Here is a 20,172-nt window from a genome sequence, read left to right on the forward strand (position 1 = left end):
TATCAAACCCACATGGTGTGGTCTGAATCTTCTCAGGCTAATATGGTAATGAAAAGCGTTTCATTTTCCAAAAGCTTTAAAACAAGTAACCAATAGATAACTAAAACGGTGACTTTCTTTCACATTCGAAATTAATTTTAATTTACCGACAAATTTACAACTTCAGCGTGGTGTAATCAAAGTGTTTAACGAAGCTTAACGTTTTCTGATAATGACAGTCGTCGGATGGCATTTGTCGTCCAAAGTTTGAACAACTGTCAAAATGGTCTACTAGGAAGCAAAAGAAAAACGTTACAACAAATTTTGCGATAATGCCAAGAAGGAGAAGAAGAAACCAACCGGCAGGCACAACGATCACAAGTCACAAATAAGCCATATGGGACGTATGAAGTGAAGCATGCGCACAACCCTTCATGTGTGGCAATTAAGGTTGAAGGTGTTGATATTGTCATTGTCGTAACTGCTGCCTGCTGCCGTCTTTCTTTTCTTCTGTTTCTTATGATGATGATATTCCGCCAACGTTTTATTCCAGACTTGCTTAGGTTATTTTCTTATCAGTAGCAAGTAACATGCGGTGTGGCCCAGACGGTGGAAAGGGTTGTGGCAGGCAAGGTATATACGTTAATATGCAAACTAAAACACTGTGAATCGGTAGTTCGTTCTGAAATTAAATGATAAAAAAGCGTTTAGATTATTTTTAAGTCATTTCTCGAAATATTCCGAACACCGAATAATTGTATATCAGATTTAGAAATGATACTCCAAGGATTGTTTATATTAAAAATGTGACACTATATTCCGATACAGTTTATTTCAGCCAAATTCCTCGTTATTAAAAATAAGTCATTGAGTGCCAAATCAGGACAAAAAGTCATCTGCCTCAACTCAGTACTGACCTCTTACGTTTCTCATGCGGAACTTTACCGACAATACAAGCGGTTCAAATGGGTTTGGTATATATTAGGTTGGGGAAAAAGAAATTCATTATTTTTCGTCAGATGGCTGTACTGATAGATTTCTCCTACAATATCGATCAAACAATAGATTTATGCTCGTTGGAAGTGTGACATTTCGCAGTAAAAAAATATTTTGCTGTCTGGTGTGCCAGGGTGTCAAAAATGGAAGTGTACGAAGCGAAAATTCGGTACATTTTACATTTTTTTCTTTGACAAATGCGAAAATGCAAGCCATGTGGCTAAAATTGTGAATGGTGTTTATTGTTCCGATACTGTAACAGCCAATTATGGGTAATTTTGGTTTTGTAGATTCCGTTCAGGAGTTTTTTGACTTTAAACAGGTAGGCCGGTCGTGGAGAATGTCGATTAAATCGGAGAAATGATCGAAGTTGACCGGCATGTTAGCAGTCGTAACTTGGACATTTTTCAAATATGTATTACTACAACTCCTATTACGTTAGGTATTGAAAATGGTATATATCGATCCAATTTTTAGGGTAGCCCCCATATCAGTTTTTATATTTTATATTTCCGAAAAATTTTCCTACTAAAAATCATTAATATTTGTCTAATTCCCAATTTCAGTATTTTGGGGAATTTGGGCACGTGTTTTAAACAAATTGGATATAATTATATACACAACTATGTTGTCAAGGTATTGGTCCAGACCCAACTCTTATTATACCGATCGTCATATCTCGACTAGCTGAGCCAATTTCGACATATGTGTGTGTCTGACTGTCCATTATAATTTGTAAACACGATATAGGCCACAGTTATGGACCAATCGTCACGAAATTTTGCATATAGGATGGTTCTATTGCAACTCTATTGGTTCACCCACAATTCAAATTGTACTAAATATAGTACACAGTAGTACGAATTTCCAAACCTTCCCACTTAACCCAAACCTACACGCCCACAATGATCATTAATTCATGTTTCATGATTCCAACTCTATCGGTTCACCCACAATTCAAGTTCTACCAAATTTAGTACACCGCAGTACAAATTGCTACAACTTCCTACATATCTCAATCTTACACCTCAACAGTGATCCTGACTCCAAGTTTCATGATTCTAGCTCTAGTGATCTTAAATCCAAGTTTCAGGATTCCAAATCTATCGGTTCACTTACAATTCAAATTGTACCAAATTTAGTACATAGTAGTACCAATTCCAAAATTTCCTACATACCCCAATCCTACACCCCCACACGGATCCTAAATCCAATTTTCAGGATTCCAACTTTATCGGTTGACCCACAATTCAAATTGTACCAAATTTAGTATACAGTAGTACAAAATTCTATAGTGATCCTAAATCCAAGTTTCAGGATTCCAACTCTATCAGTTTAATCACAATTCAAATTGTACCAAATTTAGTACACAGTAGTACCAAATTCCAAAACTTCCTACATACCCCAATTCTACACCTGAAATTTTGATTTAGGATCACTGTGGATCTTAAATCGAAATTTCAGGATTCCAACTCTATCGGTTTACCCACAATTCAAATTGTACCAAATTTAGTACACAGTAGTACCAATTTCCAAAACTTTCTACATACCCCAATCCTACTCCCCCACACTGATCCTAAATTCAAGTTTTAGGATTCCAACTCTATCGGTTCACCCACAATTCAAATTGTACTAAATTTAGTACATAGTAGTACCAATTTCCAAACCTTGCTACTTACCCCAATCCTACACCTCCACAGTAATCCTAAATCAATATTTCAGGAATCCAACTCTATGGGTTCACTCACAATTCAAATTGTACCAAATTTAGTACACATTAGTACAAATTTCTAAAACTTCCTACATATCTCAATCTTGCACCTCAACAGTGATCCTGACTCTAAGTTTCATGATTCTAGCTCTATTAGTTCACCTAAAATTCAAATTGTACCAAAATTTAGTACCATTTAGTACCCATAAGTATTAATTTCTTTAACTGAACCCTGACCCCAATCCCACACCCCTACAGTGATTCTGACTCCAAATTTCATTGTTCCCGCTATATGGTTCACACTAATCCAAACTGTACCGATTATAGTACTATTTAGTACTTTTCGTACACATAAGTAACAAATTTCCAAAACTACGTTCATATCCTAATCCTACACTCCGACGTAATGTTAATTTCAAATTCCAGGATTACAGCTCGATTTGTATCTCCAAAAAAAATTTGTACCAAATATAGTGCCATATAGTACTTTTCGTACACATGAGTACACGCATTCAAAACCATTTCCTTAAATATACCCTACATCTCAGCCCTTATTCGCACTCCAAATTTAGCTCTATCCATACACATGCTACGAGATTGTTCCAAATTTAGTACATTTTAGGACTTTTCGCATACTTATAGTTCGAATGTCCAAAAAAACCCTTTGCTATATCTATTCTACACTCCATCAGTGACCCTCATTTAAAATTTAAGAGTTCTAGCTCTACCGGTTCGCCAAATACAAATTGTATCACATTTAGTACTTTTCGTACCGTTCTAGTACGAATTTCCGAAAACCCAGCTGTCACCTTTGGACTAATTATTATAGCTAAAGCCGTTTCGTCTGGGCGTTGATGAATCGTTAAATCAGCCAGTCAATCACTTTACTCTTTTGTATATATAGATATTATATTTAGGGGATGAAATGGTCCAAAAACGTCTTCTGGATATTAGAGCCAGCTTCGCCGCCCTCAATAGATGGATTCTCTTGGTAGTCTTCTTTCAATTTGGAATGGCTTCATCTTCCATTTATATTAGCCGACGGGAAGCTCCTTATTTCGTCTGTTCTTCAGAAGAGCTTATACTTTCCGTCTTTTCCGATGAAGTGAATGAAAGGTCAGGATTATCCTTCCGATCATCAGTTTGCTATTTGCACTTGTTTCTCAGGTTCTCTCTGGTCTGGTTTTTGTACAACAGATAACCGTTTTTTTTTTTTTCTTTGTGTGAGATTTTCGATATCCTTGCTCACTTCTTCAATTATCTTATCAGTCTCTTTCTCCCCGACATTCTAAGACGGTTATGTTATGTCTTATCCTCATGTTCAGACGCGGAATTTAAGATTGAATCCCCAACTGTCTCGGAAGGTTGTGTCGAGATTGTTTTTTTCCTGCTATTCTTAAACTCAGATCCACTCGACTACAGATGCCAAGGAACTCATATTTGTACGAGGCGTTTGCTCATGAACTCAGAATTACGTCGGAGCGTGATCAACAATTACAATCTGTCATTGTAAATGACCTACAGGAGAAAACAAAATACCTAACTGCAGACACTCAGGTTAGAAAATTGACATTTGGGTGTTAGAAATCGCCTGAATCTTGGCCAATATTGCCAATTTTTGGCCGAGAGATTTTCTACCTAAAAATAATCCAAAATAGAAAATAACAGCTACTTTGGTGCGCAAAGTTTGGATGAATGGAAGGTACCGTTATATGAGGGCATTAGTGAAACTTGGACCAATAAAGACACTTTTTCGTAGAAAGATTTCCAGTTTAAACCCACAAAAACCGATATAAAAAGTGGTGCCCATTCAAGTTCGTTCAATTTCATGTCATTATTCTTTCGAAAAGACGACGTTAGGAGACATATGTACAATATACCATAGTGGTGAAGGGTATCATATAGTCGGCCCAGTTCGACTTTACTACTTTCCTTACTGGTTAATTGTATCAAAGAGTATCTTCTCTCATTAGCCCTAAGGTATTAATCGCTTTCTCCCCTAAAGAAAATGATATGATATATATGGAATGTTTTTCATATGAGAAGTTTTCTCCGTAAGACCAATTCTTTTAACAGAATTTTGAAGATAGACGTCTTTCAAATGAGTATCTATTAATACAAGATCTGCAAACTGTAATAGCAGTGAAATTGTTAACTGAGTAACGAAGACCACCAAATAATCTCCTGCCTAAAAACTATTATATGACCTATATAGACCCTTTACATATATTATATACGGCTTCCATTAGGTATCCGCAAATGTGTGACCTTAAAATGGTGGGGTGTAGTGTAATATTTGTAATATGTATGTAATATTTTTACTTTTTAAGTTGTAATTATAATTGAAGAATGTTGAAGTGCCACCGTGTACATCTGCTGTCAGTTGTCCCTTACCTTTGACCACCATCTTCATTGCAATTGTCTTTCGCTCAAAGAAAAAATCATAAGAATCGCTCATGCATTTCGTCAATTGTCAGACATAAGTCGGGTAGTACCCTCCTTCTTAAGACAGGCGATCGATGTTGTTGCTGTTTCTTTTCTGTTATTGTTGTCCACTTGGCCCCTAACCCAAATAGGGTCAAGTCTCGTAATGTGTTTTTTTTTATTTTAGCACGAGCTAATTGCAGTTGCATCTGCAGAATTGTAAACTAATGAAGTTTGATGGATTGTAGATGTCACGATCGAAGGCAGTGAATTGCACTTCCAGTTGTTATTCTGTTTTTTTAGGAAAAATTTATAGATCGTTAATGTAATGAAATTGCATTGCGTTCACCGTCATGAAGAAAAAAGGGAAGAAACAGGACATAATCTGCACACAAGCCACTTCACTACACCCTCCCCTAAAAATATTGTTGTCAAAGATGTGTTTCTTTCTTTCGGCGGTGACCGCAAAAGGAAGAAGGTGTACCTTTGGGTTGTCAACCTTGCATGAAGTCAATGCACGAAATAAGTAGGAAAATTCTTGCAAGAAATGTCATAAGGTAACTTATGTTTTCTTAAAAAAAGGATCTTTTTGTGTAGCGAAGGTGGTTAGAAGTATGGCAATTCTTAATTATTAGCTCGAAACGTAATTTGAACACGTGCCCAATCTACTCTTTGGAAACGAAGTGAAAGAAGGAAATATGGTAGATATTAATTTTAATTATCCCACCGAACATTACAACTTGCTATATTCCTTAACCACAAGTATGGGTGGAGGAATTAGGTTTGTGAGGGGGTTGAAATGTGGTCAAATATTAAGTCGATCCCATTTGACGACTTTAAGGATCTGTATGTTTTCTTTAATGATTTTCGTCCTCTTTGAGGTGGTGGTAGGTAGTTTTTAAAATACATGCAGCTGGCATTTCCTCATTTGGAACTTTTGTGAATTCCTGTTTGGGCGCCATCTCGTGTTGCATTAACGCACTATGTTGTGAAATTATGTTTTCATCTCATAATTCTAATTAGTTGATGCTTTTTGTATTTAGTTTACAATAGATGGCGCTCTTATTATAAATACGAATAAATTATGTTGTTCAAAATCTCCCAAGTCTTTATTTATTCTAAAACGTCGTCTAACGAGACCATAATAGTACTTCGGTTCTGTATAAAACAGATCGCATATGTTAAAGCATTGCAAAGCATACAACATGTTCGATGTCGAGAATAATGTTGAGTTCGAACACAGAACTGTGATTGTATTGGTACTCTCTCAAAGCGCCCGCGGGCGCCTATTTGGTGAACATTTCTTTATAATGACCAACTGTTATTTATAATACCCAATTTTCTCTACCACAGTTCTATAGAGCAATGTTCACCAAACAGGCGCCCGCGGGCGCTTTGAGAGAGTACCAATACAATCACAGTTCTGTGTTCGAACTCAACATTATTCTCGACATCGAACATGTTGTATGCTTTGCAATGCTTTAACATATGCGATCTGTACCGAGAGAACGAAAATTACTCTCCCAACGGATATATGCGTGTGTCCAACACAATCATAGCAGTTTGCATATGTATTATTGGCTAACCCTGCTATAGAGTAACCACAGGCCTGTATATAAACCACAGGTATGTATAAAGACCAATTGGTCTATATATAGAACTATATATACCTTTAGTATTTATACACTTCCAATCGGTCTGTTATTATAAAGGCCTGCGGTCTCTATACAGACCAATTGGTCTTTGGTCTCTATATAGGCATGTGGTCACTTATGCAGGTCCGTCTGTATGTTCATATCAAATTGTAAACAAAGTGCAGGTCACACTTATTATCCTAATGAGATGAAATTTGGCACAAATCATTTATTTGCCCCAACGATGAACCCTATTGAAATTGATGAAAATCGGTTGAGATTTAGATATAGCTCTATATATATTCGTCCGATTTTTAGCAATTGATGCACCAACGAGCCAATTTTAGGCCGATTGGCACGAACATTTGCACAACGTACTGAAGTTAGGATGGCATAATTTGTGTCAAGATTTATTGAAATCGGTTCAGATTTAGATATAGCTTCCATATAGCTGCCAGAAAAAGTATCCAATAAGAACCCATTGTACCACATTTCAACGAATTCTCTGGAATAACTCACTCAAAAACCCAAGACCAAAATTGCGGGGTACCCTTATATAGGAGCTATGCCTAAACGCAGACCGATATAGCTAGAGTGATCACAAAAAGCAGACGGAGATACTTAATCAAGGAATTTTACGCTGATCTAGAATATATATGCTTTATAGGATCGGAAATGATTATTTCGATGAGTTAAAACTTAATATACCCTCCATACTATGGTGGAGGGTATAAACAGATACAAATGTACCCGGTTATTGATTGTAGTAACCCTACGGTTCACATTAGATACAGATCACATATAACATTTATTCCAATTTAATGTCAATAAGCCTTCAGCAATTCGAGGCCTGTTAGGATATAGCCAAAGTGGTAGAGGGTATCATATAGTCGGCCCCGTCTGACTTTACTACTTTTCTTACCGGTATTTATACCCTTCACCACACTGTGGTACAGGGTATTATGTCTTTGTGCATATGTTTGTAACAAGCAAAAGGAAACGAGATAGAAACATGGTTCCTTTAGAGAATATGCATAGAATCACTTCCTAAGTCGATTTATGCATGTCCTTCCAGGACGCATTTATGATCCGAATTAAATGAAATTTGGCATAGGTCCAAATTGAAATCAGTTTAGATTTAGATATATCTCCCATATATATTTTCCTCCGATCTAATGAAAATCGGTTCAGATTTAGATATAGATCCCATATATAATTTCCTCCGATGTAATGTAAATAGTGTACCAATGCCCCTATATATCTTTTGGTTTGCACTTAATTTGGCACAGCGCACTAAATTAGGTCAAGAATGATGTGTGCTAAGTTTCGTTGAAATCGGTTCCCATTTAGATATTGCGCACATTTTATGCAAATTGGGCACTAAAGACCCAAAGTTTGTCCGATTGCCATACAATTTTGTACAAAGAACTGTAGTTAATATAAGTTAATATCTGGCAAGTATCGTTGAAATCCGTTCAGATTTTGATATAGCTTCTACATATATATTTTCATCCGATTTTACACAAAAGTTTTGTACAACGTACTGTAGTTAGTATAACCTATAAGTTAGATATAAATGCTGCTCCAAACTCCCCAAGTGGGTCCGATTGGCACAAAATTTTGCACAAGGTATTGAAGTTACTGTAGATATAGCTCCCATATATTTTATCCCGATTTTAAGTAAATGAACTCAAAATTTGGCCGATATGCTCAAAACATACTGAAATTAGTATAACCTAACCTGTCACAAGTTTCGATGAAATCGGCCTTTAAGGCTTCTATCGTTCAAAAAAGGAATTTAAAGACTTCTATCGTCTAAAAAGGTCTTTAAGGCTTCTATCGACAAAATCAACATACATTTCATTAGATGTAGATTACAGGCCGTGCAACCGAAAAGTTATAGAGCCTCTTGGCCTATTCAGGGCCTTCTTTACCTTACCGAACTGTTGGAGTATATGGAGAACACCAACCGGTCGTGTTTAAAGTAGTCTGCAAAAGTTACTGTTATTTGAATAAAATATAAAAAGTAGAAACAAGGTCTTCAAAACGATGATCCGCAGTAATATGGAGACAAATTCTAAAATGGGTTGTATAGGTAGAATTATAAGAAAATCAAAACTGTTCATGAAAGGTGACCCACGTTGAAAGGTGCCCCCTCTCCCCTACTTTTCCCCCGGTTTAACCTACTTTATGAGGATTTATTCGACATATATGCAATGGTATTGACAATTTAAAAATTGTTGTTAAGCCAGAATCCAGTGAAATATAAACGTACTATAGGACTGCATAAAGTAAATCAGGACTAATATACCCTCTGAAATTAAATACTGCTAATTTTTTTTTATAAATAATTCTTATACATTTATATTTTTGTTTTCGTCGATTTCTTTTTTCGTCTAATACATTTCAATAATACTAAGCTTAAGCTAGAGGACGTAAGTTGACACGCTTACGCAAGCCATAACGTCCCGACGCAACGGGCACATCATTGCCAGCACTGCGTCCTAACAAATTCCAGAAGGGACGTGGTGTTGTCGTCGTTGTTGTTGGTGGATCTTTGCGTATATAAATGCAGTTAACATTACCGCTCTCGGGTTCTTCGGTTTCGGTTACTGTCTGACTGTAGATGTCCTCATCGGCATCACCCATTATTTTGTCGCCGTTGTTGTTAAATTGTCGTTGAGAATTGCGTTTATTTTTCCGTCTGTTTCTACGATTGTTATTCTTTTTCTTGTTCTTCTTCTGTTTGTCACCGTTCATCGACAATTGTGTGGGTGTTGTGGCACTAGTGGGTGTAGTATAAGAGGTGGGTGATGTGGGCGAATGGACAACGGGGGTCTTTTTAGTCTTCTTGTTCTTGTTGGAGCCCTTCACACCAGTTTTCTTATTTTTGGATTTCTTGTTCTTATTCTTCTTCTTGTTTTTGCTCTTGGATTTCTTATTCTTGTTCTTCTTTTTGTTTTTGCTTTTGTTCTTCTTTTTGGAGCTGGTCTTCTTTTTGTTGGTTGTCTTCTTCTTATTTTTCTTCCTGAGAGAAGTCTTCCTCTTGTTTGAGGCCTTCTTTTTCTTTGTCTTTGTAGTTTTCTTGGTTCCAGTTCTCTTCACGCTGGTTTTCTTTTTCGTATCCTTCTTGTTTCCCCTTATACTCAGCTCACCACGATTTGGTCTCCTCAATGGCCTTCTCTTATTGCCATTGACTTGGGAGAGCTGATTTTGATTCTTATATTTGTTACGGCGAATTGGTCGTCTATTGCCCACCTGATTCTTGTTGGTCTTCTTTTTGTTCTTCTTATTCTTATTTATCTTATTACTATTTACCTTGCTGGGTTTTTTGACTGGCAAGAGGTGAGAGATATCATCATCAGCACCGGTTGACCAAATAGCTGTGGTGGTTATGGGACTCAATTCCTCATTGTATTGGAATTCGCCATCATCTTCGTCGTCAACACCAGCCGCCAATTCGGCAAGATTAATAATGTGAACACCATTTGCCACGTGACCAATTTGAGCCACTTGAATGGAATCGGCAGCAGCATTCAATGAATCGCGCTCGTCTTCATCAGTCTCCTCATCATCCTCATCCTCTTCATCATCGCCTGGTTTGACGGGGACCAATTCAAAAACTGCATGAGTATTGGGATTTACCTTAGGGGGTTTATTTGACTCAACAATAACGGCAGAATCGGTTTCGGTTTCATTGAGAATGGTAGCAGGGGCAGTGGCGGCAATGGCAGCCAACGATTGACCCTCACTTTGTAGTTGACCAATAATGGGGACCTGTGGTACATGTACCAACTCAATAGTTTCCGCTGCTTGTGCTCCTACGACATTATCATCACCTTCCTCATCGTCATCATCCTGGCCATTGGAGTTCTCTACATTCTCCAAGGTAGAATCTCCATTAGCATCTGTGGCCAAAATAACCGTATCGGCCTTAACCACGACATGGGCCATAGCATTGCCGTTACTGTCTAAATTTTCAAATTCACGATTATCTTCATCGTCATCTTGAGAATTATTTTGATTTTCTTCACTTTCTTCTTCACTTTGTGGTGAATAGAAAAGGACGGCATGTGGCTGTGCAGCCGAGGCACCAGCATAACCCATATTTGCATTATCATCACCATCTTCTTCGTCGTCATCATCTTCTTGTTCTCTAGCTTCGACTGGTATCACAGCAACTGTGGCTCGTTTACGTCTCGTCACAACGCATTGAGACTTGCCACCCTCTAATTGGCGGCCCTGAATGGTGAATTTTTTCAATTCATATTCGTCACCATTTTCATCGACTTCTGTCCAGGATTCAGCTGAAAATTTTGAAAAAAAATATATGTTATAAGTAAATCTGCAAGGGAAGGATCTACCTCAAGGACTATAACGTAGTCGTTGTAAATCTTAAACTGAATCTATGAATTTTCGTATAGCAACGAACTGACAAATGAACATCCGAATTTAATTAAATCTCACAAAAGATCTTCCCCCAAACCCCTAACTCACAAATTTTCTATAAGTGACCCTTAAACGTCTTTTCTTCTATGAAAGACCCCTCTACTATTATACTGAATACCATTGAGAATGCCTGGAAAAACACCTTTGATGTTCCTATCTTAAAGAGACCACTTGACGGCAGTTCTTTTTCAGTAGATGTGTTTTATTGTATTGAAGTCCCCTTTAGGTATTTTCCTGAATTCTTGACCCCTTGATTCCCCCTTTTCCTAGGAAGATGTTGTATTCTATAAAAGTGTCCTTGAGGTCAACTATTCTACAGATGTTCCCTGTGTATTCTATTCAACAGAAGTTCCCTGTGTATTCTATTCAACAGAAGTCCCCTTAGGCAGAATAGAACAGCCTAAGGGCAGAACTTTTCTAGAATTTTTTTAATCTAAAGAAGTTATCGTTAGGTTTCTTTGGGCCTTGGAAATTGTTTCTTTTGTTTTACGATTTACTTGCAATGTAAGAACCCTTATATAACCCTTGTTCATAAAAGATATCTTGAGGTCGTATTTTCTACAAAATACCCCTGGACTTTTTTTAAGAACCTCATATCACCGAAAACCCATAAAAGCCTTCCTTCCTCGAGAAGACCCTCGAGCACATTTTTTCTTCAGAAGTCCCGTGGCATGAAAAATTCTCCGGTTCAAATAATGTATTCTTTTTTACAGAAGTCCCCTGAGGTCTTCTATTCTATACTATGTTTTTTTCTATTCAGTTGATGTTTTCTTGAGTCTATGAAGTTTTTTTCTATTCTAACGTCCTCCTTTCTTTATAAGATGCCTAGATGTCTTCTTGTCATCTACAGAAAATCCCTTTCTTGAGCAGGTCTCTTAAAACCTTATTTTCTTCGAAAGACCAATGATGTGTTTTATCTGAAGAAGAGCCTTATGGTGAACTAAATTTGTCATTTCGTTGCAAACACCTCGAAATATTCACCGGAAAATAAATTTCGGCGTCGTTTTACGCATGTCTGTCTGCCTGCCCGTCTGTGGAAATGGATAGAGATCGCAATATTTATGATAGAACTCTGAAATTTGCACAGACTTTGCTAGTACTCCTAGGATTTTGTTTGGTATTACAATGGGATATATCGGTCGACGTTTTGGTATAGCCTCCATATAACGGTACCCCCTTAATATTCGGTATTTTGGCCATTTCGACACGTTTTTCAACCAAATTGGCTGTAATTTGGTATTTTGGTTTCTCATTGAATAACACATATCTGTACCAAAAACTATTAATATTGACCCCAGTTTCAGATTAGGCCCCATATAACGGTATCTCCCAGTATAAGGTATTTTGGGGATTTTGGACATGTCTTTCAAACAATTTGGCTGTAATTTTAGATTTTGGGTTTTCATTGTATAGCACATTTTCGTAATACACTTTGATACGGTGAAAATTTGCCTCATCTAAATATTAGTTTTAGACCCCATGTTTCTTTGTTACATGTCCGTCCGTATGTCTGTCAGCAAGCGATTTCATTCAAACTTTGCTCATCTTAATATTTCTTCCAAACTTAGTTTAAGTTCGCAAATGGGGAATATCGACCCATCCTTTTGTGCTAACAATAATTTTATAATAACATGCAAACCGACTATTCCGACTATATTTTTCCAAGCCTAGATCAAGTATGAAAATGGGACCCATTGGTCCACTCCTTCTAGTACCTCCCCCACAAATGGTAAAAATTTTCAATATCTGTTAATCCAATATCAGGCGAATGGAATGTCCGATGTGAATCAAACTTTGCACAACCCATTATCATTATGAAGTCTAAGTCCGTAGATGGGACCCATTGGTCCACTCATTCTGGTACCTACCCCACAAATGGTCAAAATGTCCGATTTGAACCAAACTTTGCACAACCCATTATCTTTACCAAGAATATATCAAGTTTGAAGATGGGAACCATTGGTCCACTCCTTCTGGTAACTCCCCCATAAATGCTCAAAATTCCGATATGAACCAAACATTGCACAACCCATTATCTTTATATAGTTTAATTTAAGTCCAAAGATGGGACCCATTGATCCACTCCTTCTAGTACCAACATTAAATCCGAAATCTCTTTGATAAAAACATATTTTTTATTAAAGCTAATAATAAAATCTGTATGTAATTCCGAAGACCTCCGCAAACCATAGGCTGGGAGTATATATCTGTTGGCAACACCGACTAACATTTTTTTACTTGTTTACCAATTACCAGATATTTTTCGGTATGTTCAAGGTCCTATCATAACATGAATTTTCTCCTAGAAGCCCCCATTAATTTTAGATACTCTTTACAATTCCATGATTTGCTGTTCTACTGAAGTCTTCCAAAAATTGTCTATTCTATCCTTGGATTTTTTTGTTATAAAGAATACTCTATAAGTTTTTCTTTCTTTAGGATAGTCCTTTATATATCATTTCCTTCATAAGGTACCATAATGTTTACAACTATTGACCCCTGGACATTTTTGTATTATCAAAAATCCTGTAAAAATACCCCTAAATACTTCTTCTCTACAAAACAACTCTTAAAAGTTTTGATTTTTAGAAGATCCCTTCAGGCGTTTTTTCCGGAGGGCTTCATTTTGTATACTATTTAACAATAGCCTCCCTTGGATCTCCTATTCGATGCCCTGGTTTTCTGTTCTACAGAAGTCCCCTAGAAGTTTAAATTTGGAAAAGTTCATTTGAGGCTTTCTTGAACCTTCGTAGATTTAAAATTCTATCTCTAATTTTATGGAAGCCTTTGGAGTGTTTTTTTTAGTACACTCGAGGACCCCAATATACTATCCTACAGAAGATCCATAAGGTCTTCTACAAATTATCTCTATATGTCAGCTTTTTCTAGAAAAGTCTTATATTCCGTAAAATACGATTTGAGATTTTTTCTGTGTTATATTCGATTCTGTAAAATGTCTTTTTGAAGTATTTTATTCTATTAAGGCCCCCTATAAATAAATATTCAGGGTTTCTTTCTCTAGAAGATTTTGGTTTCTTTTTACTTTATGTCTGCAACTCAATAAAGACCTATTGTTGTCCAGTATTCTATAAAACATTCTGCATTCGCCTACTATAATTAAGATTAAGTAAATTCATAAAAAAACCTTCATGAACCCCTTAAGGTATTTTATTATACAGAATACCCCAATACCGGGAAGTCTTCTATTCAGTAGAATGGCCCTTTGAGTATTCTATTGTAAAATAAATAAATCTTCTGAAGGTCAGTTGAGGGCTTTGATCCACTTTTATCAAAAGTACTTGGTAAAATATTTTTATATAAGGTTAGTTCACAAAAGCTCAATATAAGATGAGTGCTCTTTAGAAAATAATTATTGTCACATGTACATTTTTCCATATTAACATCGATTTCACTTTTTTAGCACACTCTAATTGTCATATATATTAGTGACCCTAATTAATTCCACTTTGTCCATTTATTTTATATTTGTTTTAAATAAATTTCAATAAATAAATAAAAATTTTCTTCCATTACATTTCACAAACACTATGGCCAGACACAAGGCCAGGAACAGCAATAAAAATTTCCTGCCCATTTCTTTGTTGATATCCACCCGATCTAAACGACGGTTCTAGAGTGGATTTTTATAAAAAAAAACACAATCTTTACACTTAAACTTAAAAAACAAACTAAACGGTGAAATGGCTGGTGACCCATCTTTTATGGATTCGGATGGCCGAATAGGGCGATGTTAAGAAAAGGCAAAAGTTAAAAATTAACATTCAAAAAACAACAGCAACAAAAATTTGCAAATATTTTGATTTGACCCGAAACTAAAAACAGAATCTTCCACATATATCTCAGGTCTTAATGAGTTAATTTATTATAAAGTGAAACAGCAACAACAACATTACTATCACCAAAACAACAACAAATCATAATTTTACAACAACAAAAACACATTTTAAATACCACAAACTTTCTTCTTCACAAGAATTTACCATTTGGACGCACAATCGATTTGTTACCAAAGCTCATCTAGCTGTGGGTTAAAAGCTACACAAAGGTTATGAACGGAATACGCTACCAACAACAACTTTAACCGAAATTGGCTAAAACAAAACCTATTCATAGAAACTGGTTAAGATAATTTCATTCTAATCTGTTGTTGTGGTGTTTACCACAAAATGACAAAAACAACAACACGCCAAAGAAAGCATCCGCCAGCCACTAATTTTGGTGGTCATTGATGAGCAGATTAGATGTTTGGCCCGCAACATCATCACTTGGCGTATTGGCATGGGTCAAACTATTACTGTCTGACACTCTTTGACACACATTTTTGGGATGAGTGTGTATTTTTTTCTTGTTTATTTAATTCAAGAATAAAACAAAACGTTCCCATGTCATTGTGCACAGTGATTTGAATATGACACCGTAAAGTATTCAATTCAATAGAAGACCCCGTCTGAGGTAATATTATTTTATAGAGGTCACATATATTATAGAAGTGTGGTGATTTGTTTTGTAGAACAATGTTTCTAATATATAAAAGAGCCCTTGGGGACTCATACATTGTAGAATACCAATTCAGGTCTGCTTTGAGGTACTCTATTCTTCGAATGACATTTTCGAGACTTTAGAACCCTTATTTTCTTCTTGTAATCTATAGATCACACCCTGAAGAAATCTCGTACGTAGAATATTTCTGAGTCGTTTAGAAAACTTTAAGCTCTTCTATAATATACAAGTTGATCTGAGTTTGACTAGTCAACAGAAGACCCCCTCAGGTCTTCCAGTCTATAGAAGACCCTCTGAGGTCTCCTAGTCTGTAGAAGACCACATGAGGTCTTTGAGTCCATAGAAAATTCCCTGAGGTTTTCTAGTCGACAGAAGACCCCTTGAGGTATTGTAGTCTACAGAAGATCCCCTAAGGTTTTCTAGTCTATAGAAGACCCCCTAAGGACTTTTAGAATTTAGAAGACCTCCTGAGATCTTATAGTCTATATAGAGCACCTGAGGTCTTCCAGTCTGTAGAAGATGCATTGAGTTCCATTAGAAAAAAAATATGAAACCCTCTGAAGTCTTGTTGTCAATTGAAAACCCCCAGAGGTGTTCTAGTCTGAAGAAGATCCCATGAGGACTTTTAGTCTAGTCTATAAAAAAACGTATGTGGTCTTCCAGTCTATAGAAGATCCCCTGAGGTCTTCTAGTTCATAGAAAACCCCCTAAGGTCTTGTACTCCAAGGAAGACCCCCTAAGGTCTTCTTGTGTATAGAAGACCCCCTGAGTTGTTCTAGCCTTTAGAAGACTCACTGAGGTCTTCTAATTTATAGAAAACCCCCCGAGGTCTTCTAATCTAAAGAAACACCCCTTAGATCTTCTAGTTTATAAAAGACTTCCTAAGTCCTTATAGTCTATAGAAGACCCCCTGGGGTCTTCTTGTGTATGGATGATCCCCTGAGGCGTTCTAGTCCATAGAAGACTCCCTGAGTTCTTCTAGTCTATCGAAGACCATCTGAGGCCAGTTGAAGACCTGCCTTAAGTCTTCTAGTCTATAGAAGACCCCATTAAGTCTTCCAGCCTATAGTCTATTTTATTTTATAGAATAGCCTCTGAAGACTACCATACTGCCATATATTCGATTAAAGGACGCTTGTGGTCTTAAATTCCATAAAAAAAATATATATTTTAGGAGACCACGGATGTTTTTATTCTATAAAAGACCCCTTAGGTGTTCTACTATTTTGAAGACACCCTAAGCTCTTCTATTTTAGAGAAGAGCCTCTGAAGTATTCTGTCCTATATAAGATCCACGGAGGTATACATTATATGGAAGATCATATTATACGGAAGATCTTGAGATATTTTTTGTAGCCCTTGGTATCTCACATTCTATAGAAGACCCCAAACATTACCAATATACGAAGACACCTTAAAGATTTTCTGTACTATAAGGAAGACTTATCTTCTAAAGATATCCTCTTATGTTTTTTTCTATTATTTGTCCCTTCTGTTTGTGTGTTTTTTACCCACTGTAATAAAACCACAATTTAGGCTCAAAAGGTATTGGAATATTTTTATTTGTCAATTTATCACAATCGCTCGACAGTAACCTAACCCTTCCGGAACATCAATTTAAAAACACTTTGCCAAACCTTCATCTATATACATATGTGTGTATGTTGTTTGTTGGTTTTCTCTGACCTTTTTATTGGCATAAATTATGACAAAGATGTCCATTGGTATTTTGGTACACCAAAAAAAGTAATGATTGCGCGTGGAAAGGTACCGCAAGGGCTCGAACTTTAAGGTAAAGAAATATAATTTCTTCCAAAATAGGAGATGACGACTGATACTGTGTTATTTGTTTTTTTTTTTTACTTTTCTTTGCTAGATATTGAAATTCTTGTTTCCATTTCATTTGATAATTATCGCATAATTTTGCTAAAAGAGCATGTTAACAACAAACAATTTTTAAGGGTGACTAATGTTTGAGATTACCTTCAAAAGAGGTGAAAGTGTTTGAAATATATAGAATTCACAAGAAACAAGGGAATGACTAAAAAGTTGTTAAAATACTTTAGACAATATTCTCATTAAATTTTAAATTGGGGGTAACAATTTCTTTACGGTATGTTAACGGCAAAGATTCATTCATCCACCTTAAATATGCTTCAAAAGTATGGAAATGAGTCAAGTTGGCTCGGTCCGTAAATCTAGTGTTAAAAAAAAATATTATCAGTTTTATCAATAAAACCATAATTTCATTTGACATACAATCATTTAGCAAACTTAAACATAAAAGACTAAACGGTGAAATGGCTGGTGCCATCTTTTATGGACTCGGATGGCCGGATAGGGCGATGTTAAGAAAAGACAAATATTAAATATATATAGGCAATATTGCCAATTTTTTTACATAGCTGAAGCGGAGGTTCCCCCTTTATAACTCGGGAATTACTTAACTATATGAAAAAAAGTGAATAGTTTTGTGTTAATTGGTCTGTCGTTGCAAACTGCTCATGATATTGACCTCCAAACTTTATTTTGGTGGAAGCTGTGTCTACTTTAATGTAAAAAATGTGTAAAAACAGGTTGAGGCGAACCAGTTTTTTTATGTTCTCTATCGATTTGTGATTAAGCCACTCATTTCACGGTGGTTTTTTAATTTTACTTCTAGCTTTAATACGCAAAAAGGAATTTCTAAAAATAAAAATTATAAGATTATTGTAGTCGCGAATCTGCGTAATTTGATATGTAATTTGTGTATGTAGTATGCACAGCTTCAGAGTAACACTCATCCGAACGTGCGAATTTTGTGCGATCAAATTTCTAAAAAACCTATTTTTCGGGCCAAATTTTTAGATCTGTCAACTGAATGATATGGGTACCCGCGATCAATAAGGTTTTTTACGTTTCGGATGATATAAAATCTTCTTCGTGAAAATCTATCTATTAGAACGGCGGGAACTGGCCTTCCAACAACACGAAATTTGGCAAAAAATGTTTTTGAAAATATGGCGGATTTATTTGCGTTTTCTGTGGATCATTTCCGCTTCAATAAATGACCTCATACGGATTTTGATCTTTTTTGTATCCAATTTATCTCAAAAATAGTATGAGGTGGCACATCCATGGTTCTTAATGGACCACATTGAAATCGGTATAGATCGATGTATTTTTTAAGAATGCACACCGAAATCGGATGCGCGTTAATGGCATATGGAGTTTTCGGAAAGTATTCGCGTTTTACGAGTTTTTGGGTACTTCAATGCAACATGTGCCACATGTTAGCCGTCAAATGAAATTTCGCAAAATATATATGGATTGGAAGATAAACTTCAGTACTTCCTGGAAACCGCATGCGCATCAAATAATTTTGAGAATTACGCGATTTAGACACAATTAAAAATGTATACACCTAATTCTGTTTTTACACGATAGAATGGTTCCCGAGAAATTCGTGTAAAAAAATCGTTTAAAAAAACTGGCCAAGTACAAAAATAATAGATTGGTTCTAGACCTCAAAAAATAAGTTAAAATTAGACTAAATAATATAAAAAATATTGTTGTAGTTATTTGAAAAATTTTTTTTTCGTTTTAATTTATTAAATAAACTAAATTATAATAAAATAAATTAAAATTTAGATTTCATAAAAAAAATAATACCAGAAATTCATTGCCAAAAAACTTAAATAACATAAAGTACAACCATAAGAAAAAATTAAACATTAAACAATTTTATTTATTGTCACTGTCTGATAATAAACGTAAACGTTTGCGAAAGACTACAATATCACTGCCATCACTGGAATGATTTTGTTGATCATTATCATTTCTAGCCGACTGTGTTGGGACATCAGTAGATTAGAACGGTATTTTGTAATATGAGGAATTTTGACGATTTTTTAAACAGAATTGGTAGTAATTTTATATGTTGGATTGTCATTAAGCAGAAAATTTCCGTACCAAAAAATATTAATGTTTCGGGGTACCGCCCATATTCTCAATATTCGGTATTTTGAAGATCTTTGGCACGACCTTCAACAGAATTGCTTCTAATTTAATATAAGGGATACTTACTAAGCAGAAAATATCTCTACTTAAAACTATGAATATAGGCCCATGTGTCCGGGTCTCCCCCTAATAACACCATCCCTTAATATTCGGAATTTGGTTTAATTTTATATTTTGGATCATCATTGAGTACAAAATATTCCTAACACAATTTCCCCAAGCTTCCCACAAGCCTCCACATTATACGATCCTTTGGGGATTTGGACATGTTTTTCAACCTAATCAGCTGCAGTTCGTTGTTTGGTTGTTTTATTTGGTAGCATAAATCCTACTAAATGTTATCAATATTGGCCCACCTTTGTGGGTAGCCCCTATATAACGGTACATACAATATTCGGTATTTTGGGGATTTTCGTCACGCTTTCAAGCAAATTGGTTGTAATTTTATATTTTAGATCA

The 20,172-nt window shown here is 35.9% G+C and overlaps 1 protein-coding gene across 1 annotated transcript; it reads right to left on the minus strand.

Moving 5' to 3' along the window:
- Positions 1-9,135: 9,135 nt before the first annotated feature.
- Positions 9,136-11,051, minus strand: LOC133330834 (type-2 histone deacetylase 2-like; the record flags this gene model as incomplete). The annotated part of the gene is made up of 2 exons (XM_061539244.1): positions 9,136-9,612; positions 9,802-11,051. Coding segments are annotated over 2 exons (1,697 nt in total), but the record flags the coding sequence as incomplete, so codon positions are not given.
- Positions 11,052-20,172: the final 9,121 nt, after the last annotated feature.

Source organism: Musca vetustissima, unplaced genomic scaffold (genome assembly GCF_032173495.1).
Source record: "Musca vetustissima isolate MV318-11 ecotype Yass unplaced genomic scaffold, APGP_CSIRO_Mvet_v1 utg23492, whole genome shotgun sequence".
Taxonomy (NCBI): domain Eukaryota; kingdom Metazoa; phylum Arthropoda; class Insecta; order Diptera; family Muscidae; genus Musca; species Musca vetustissima.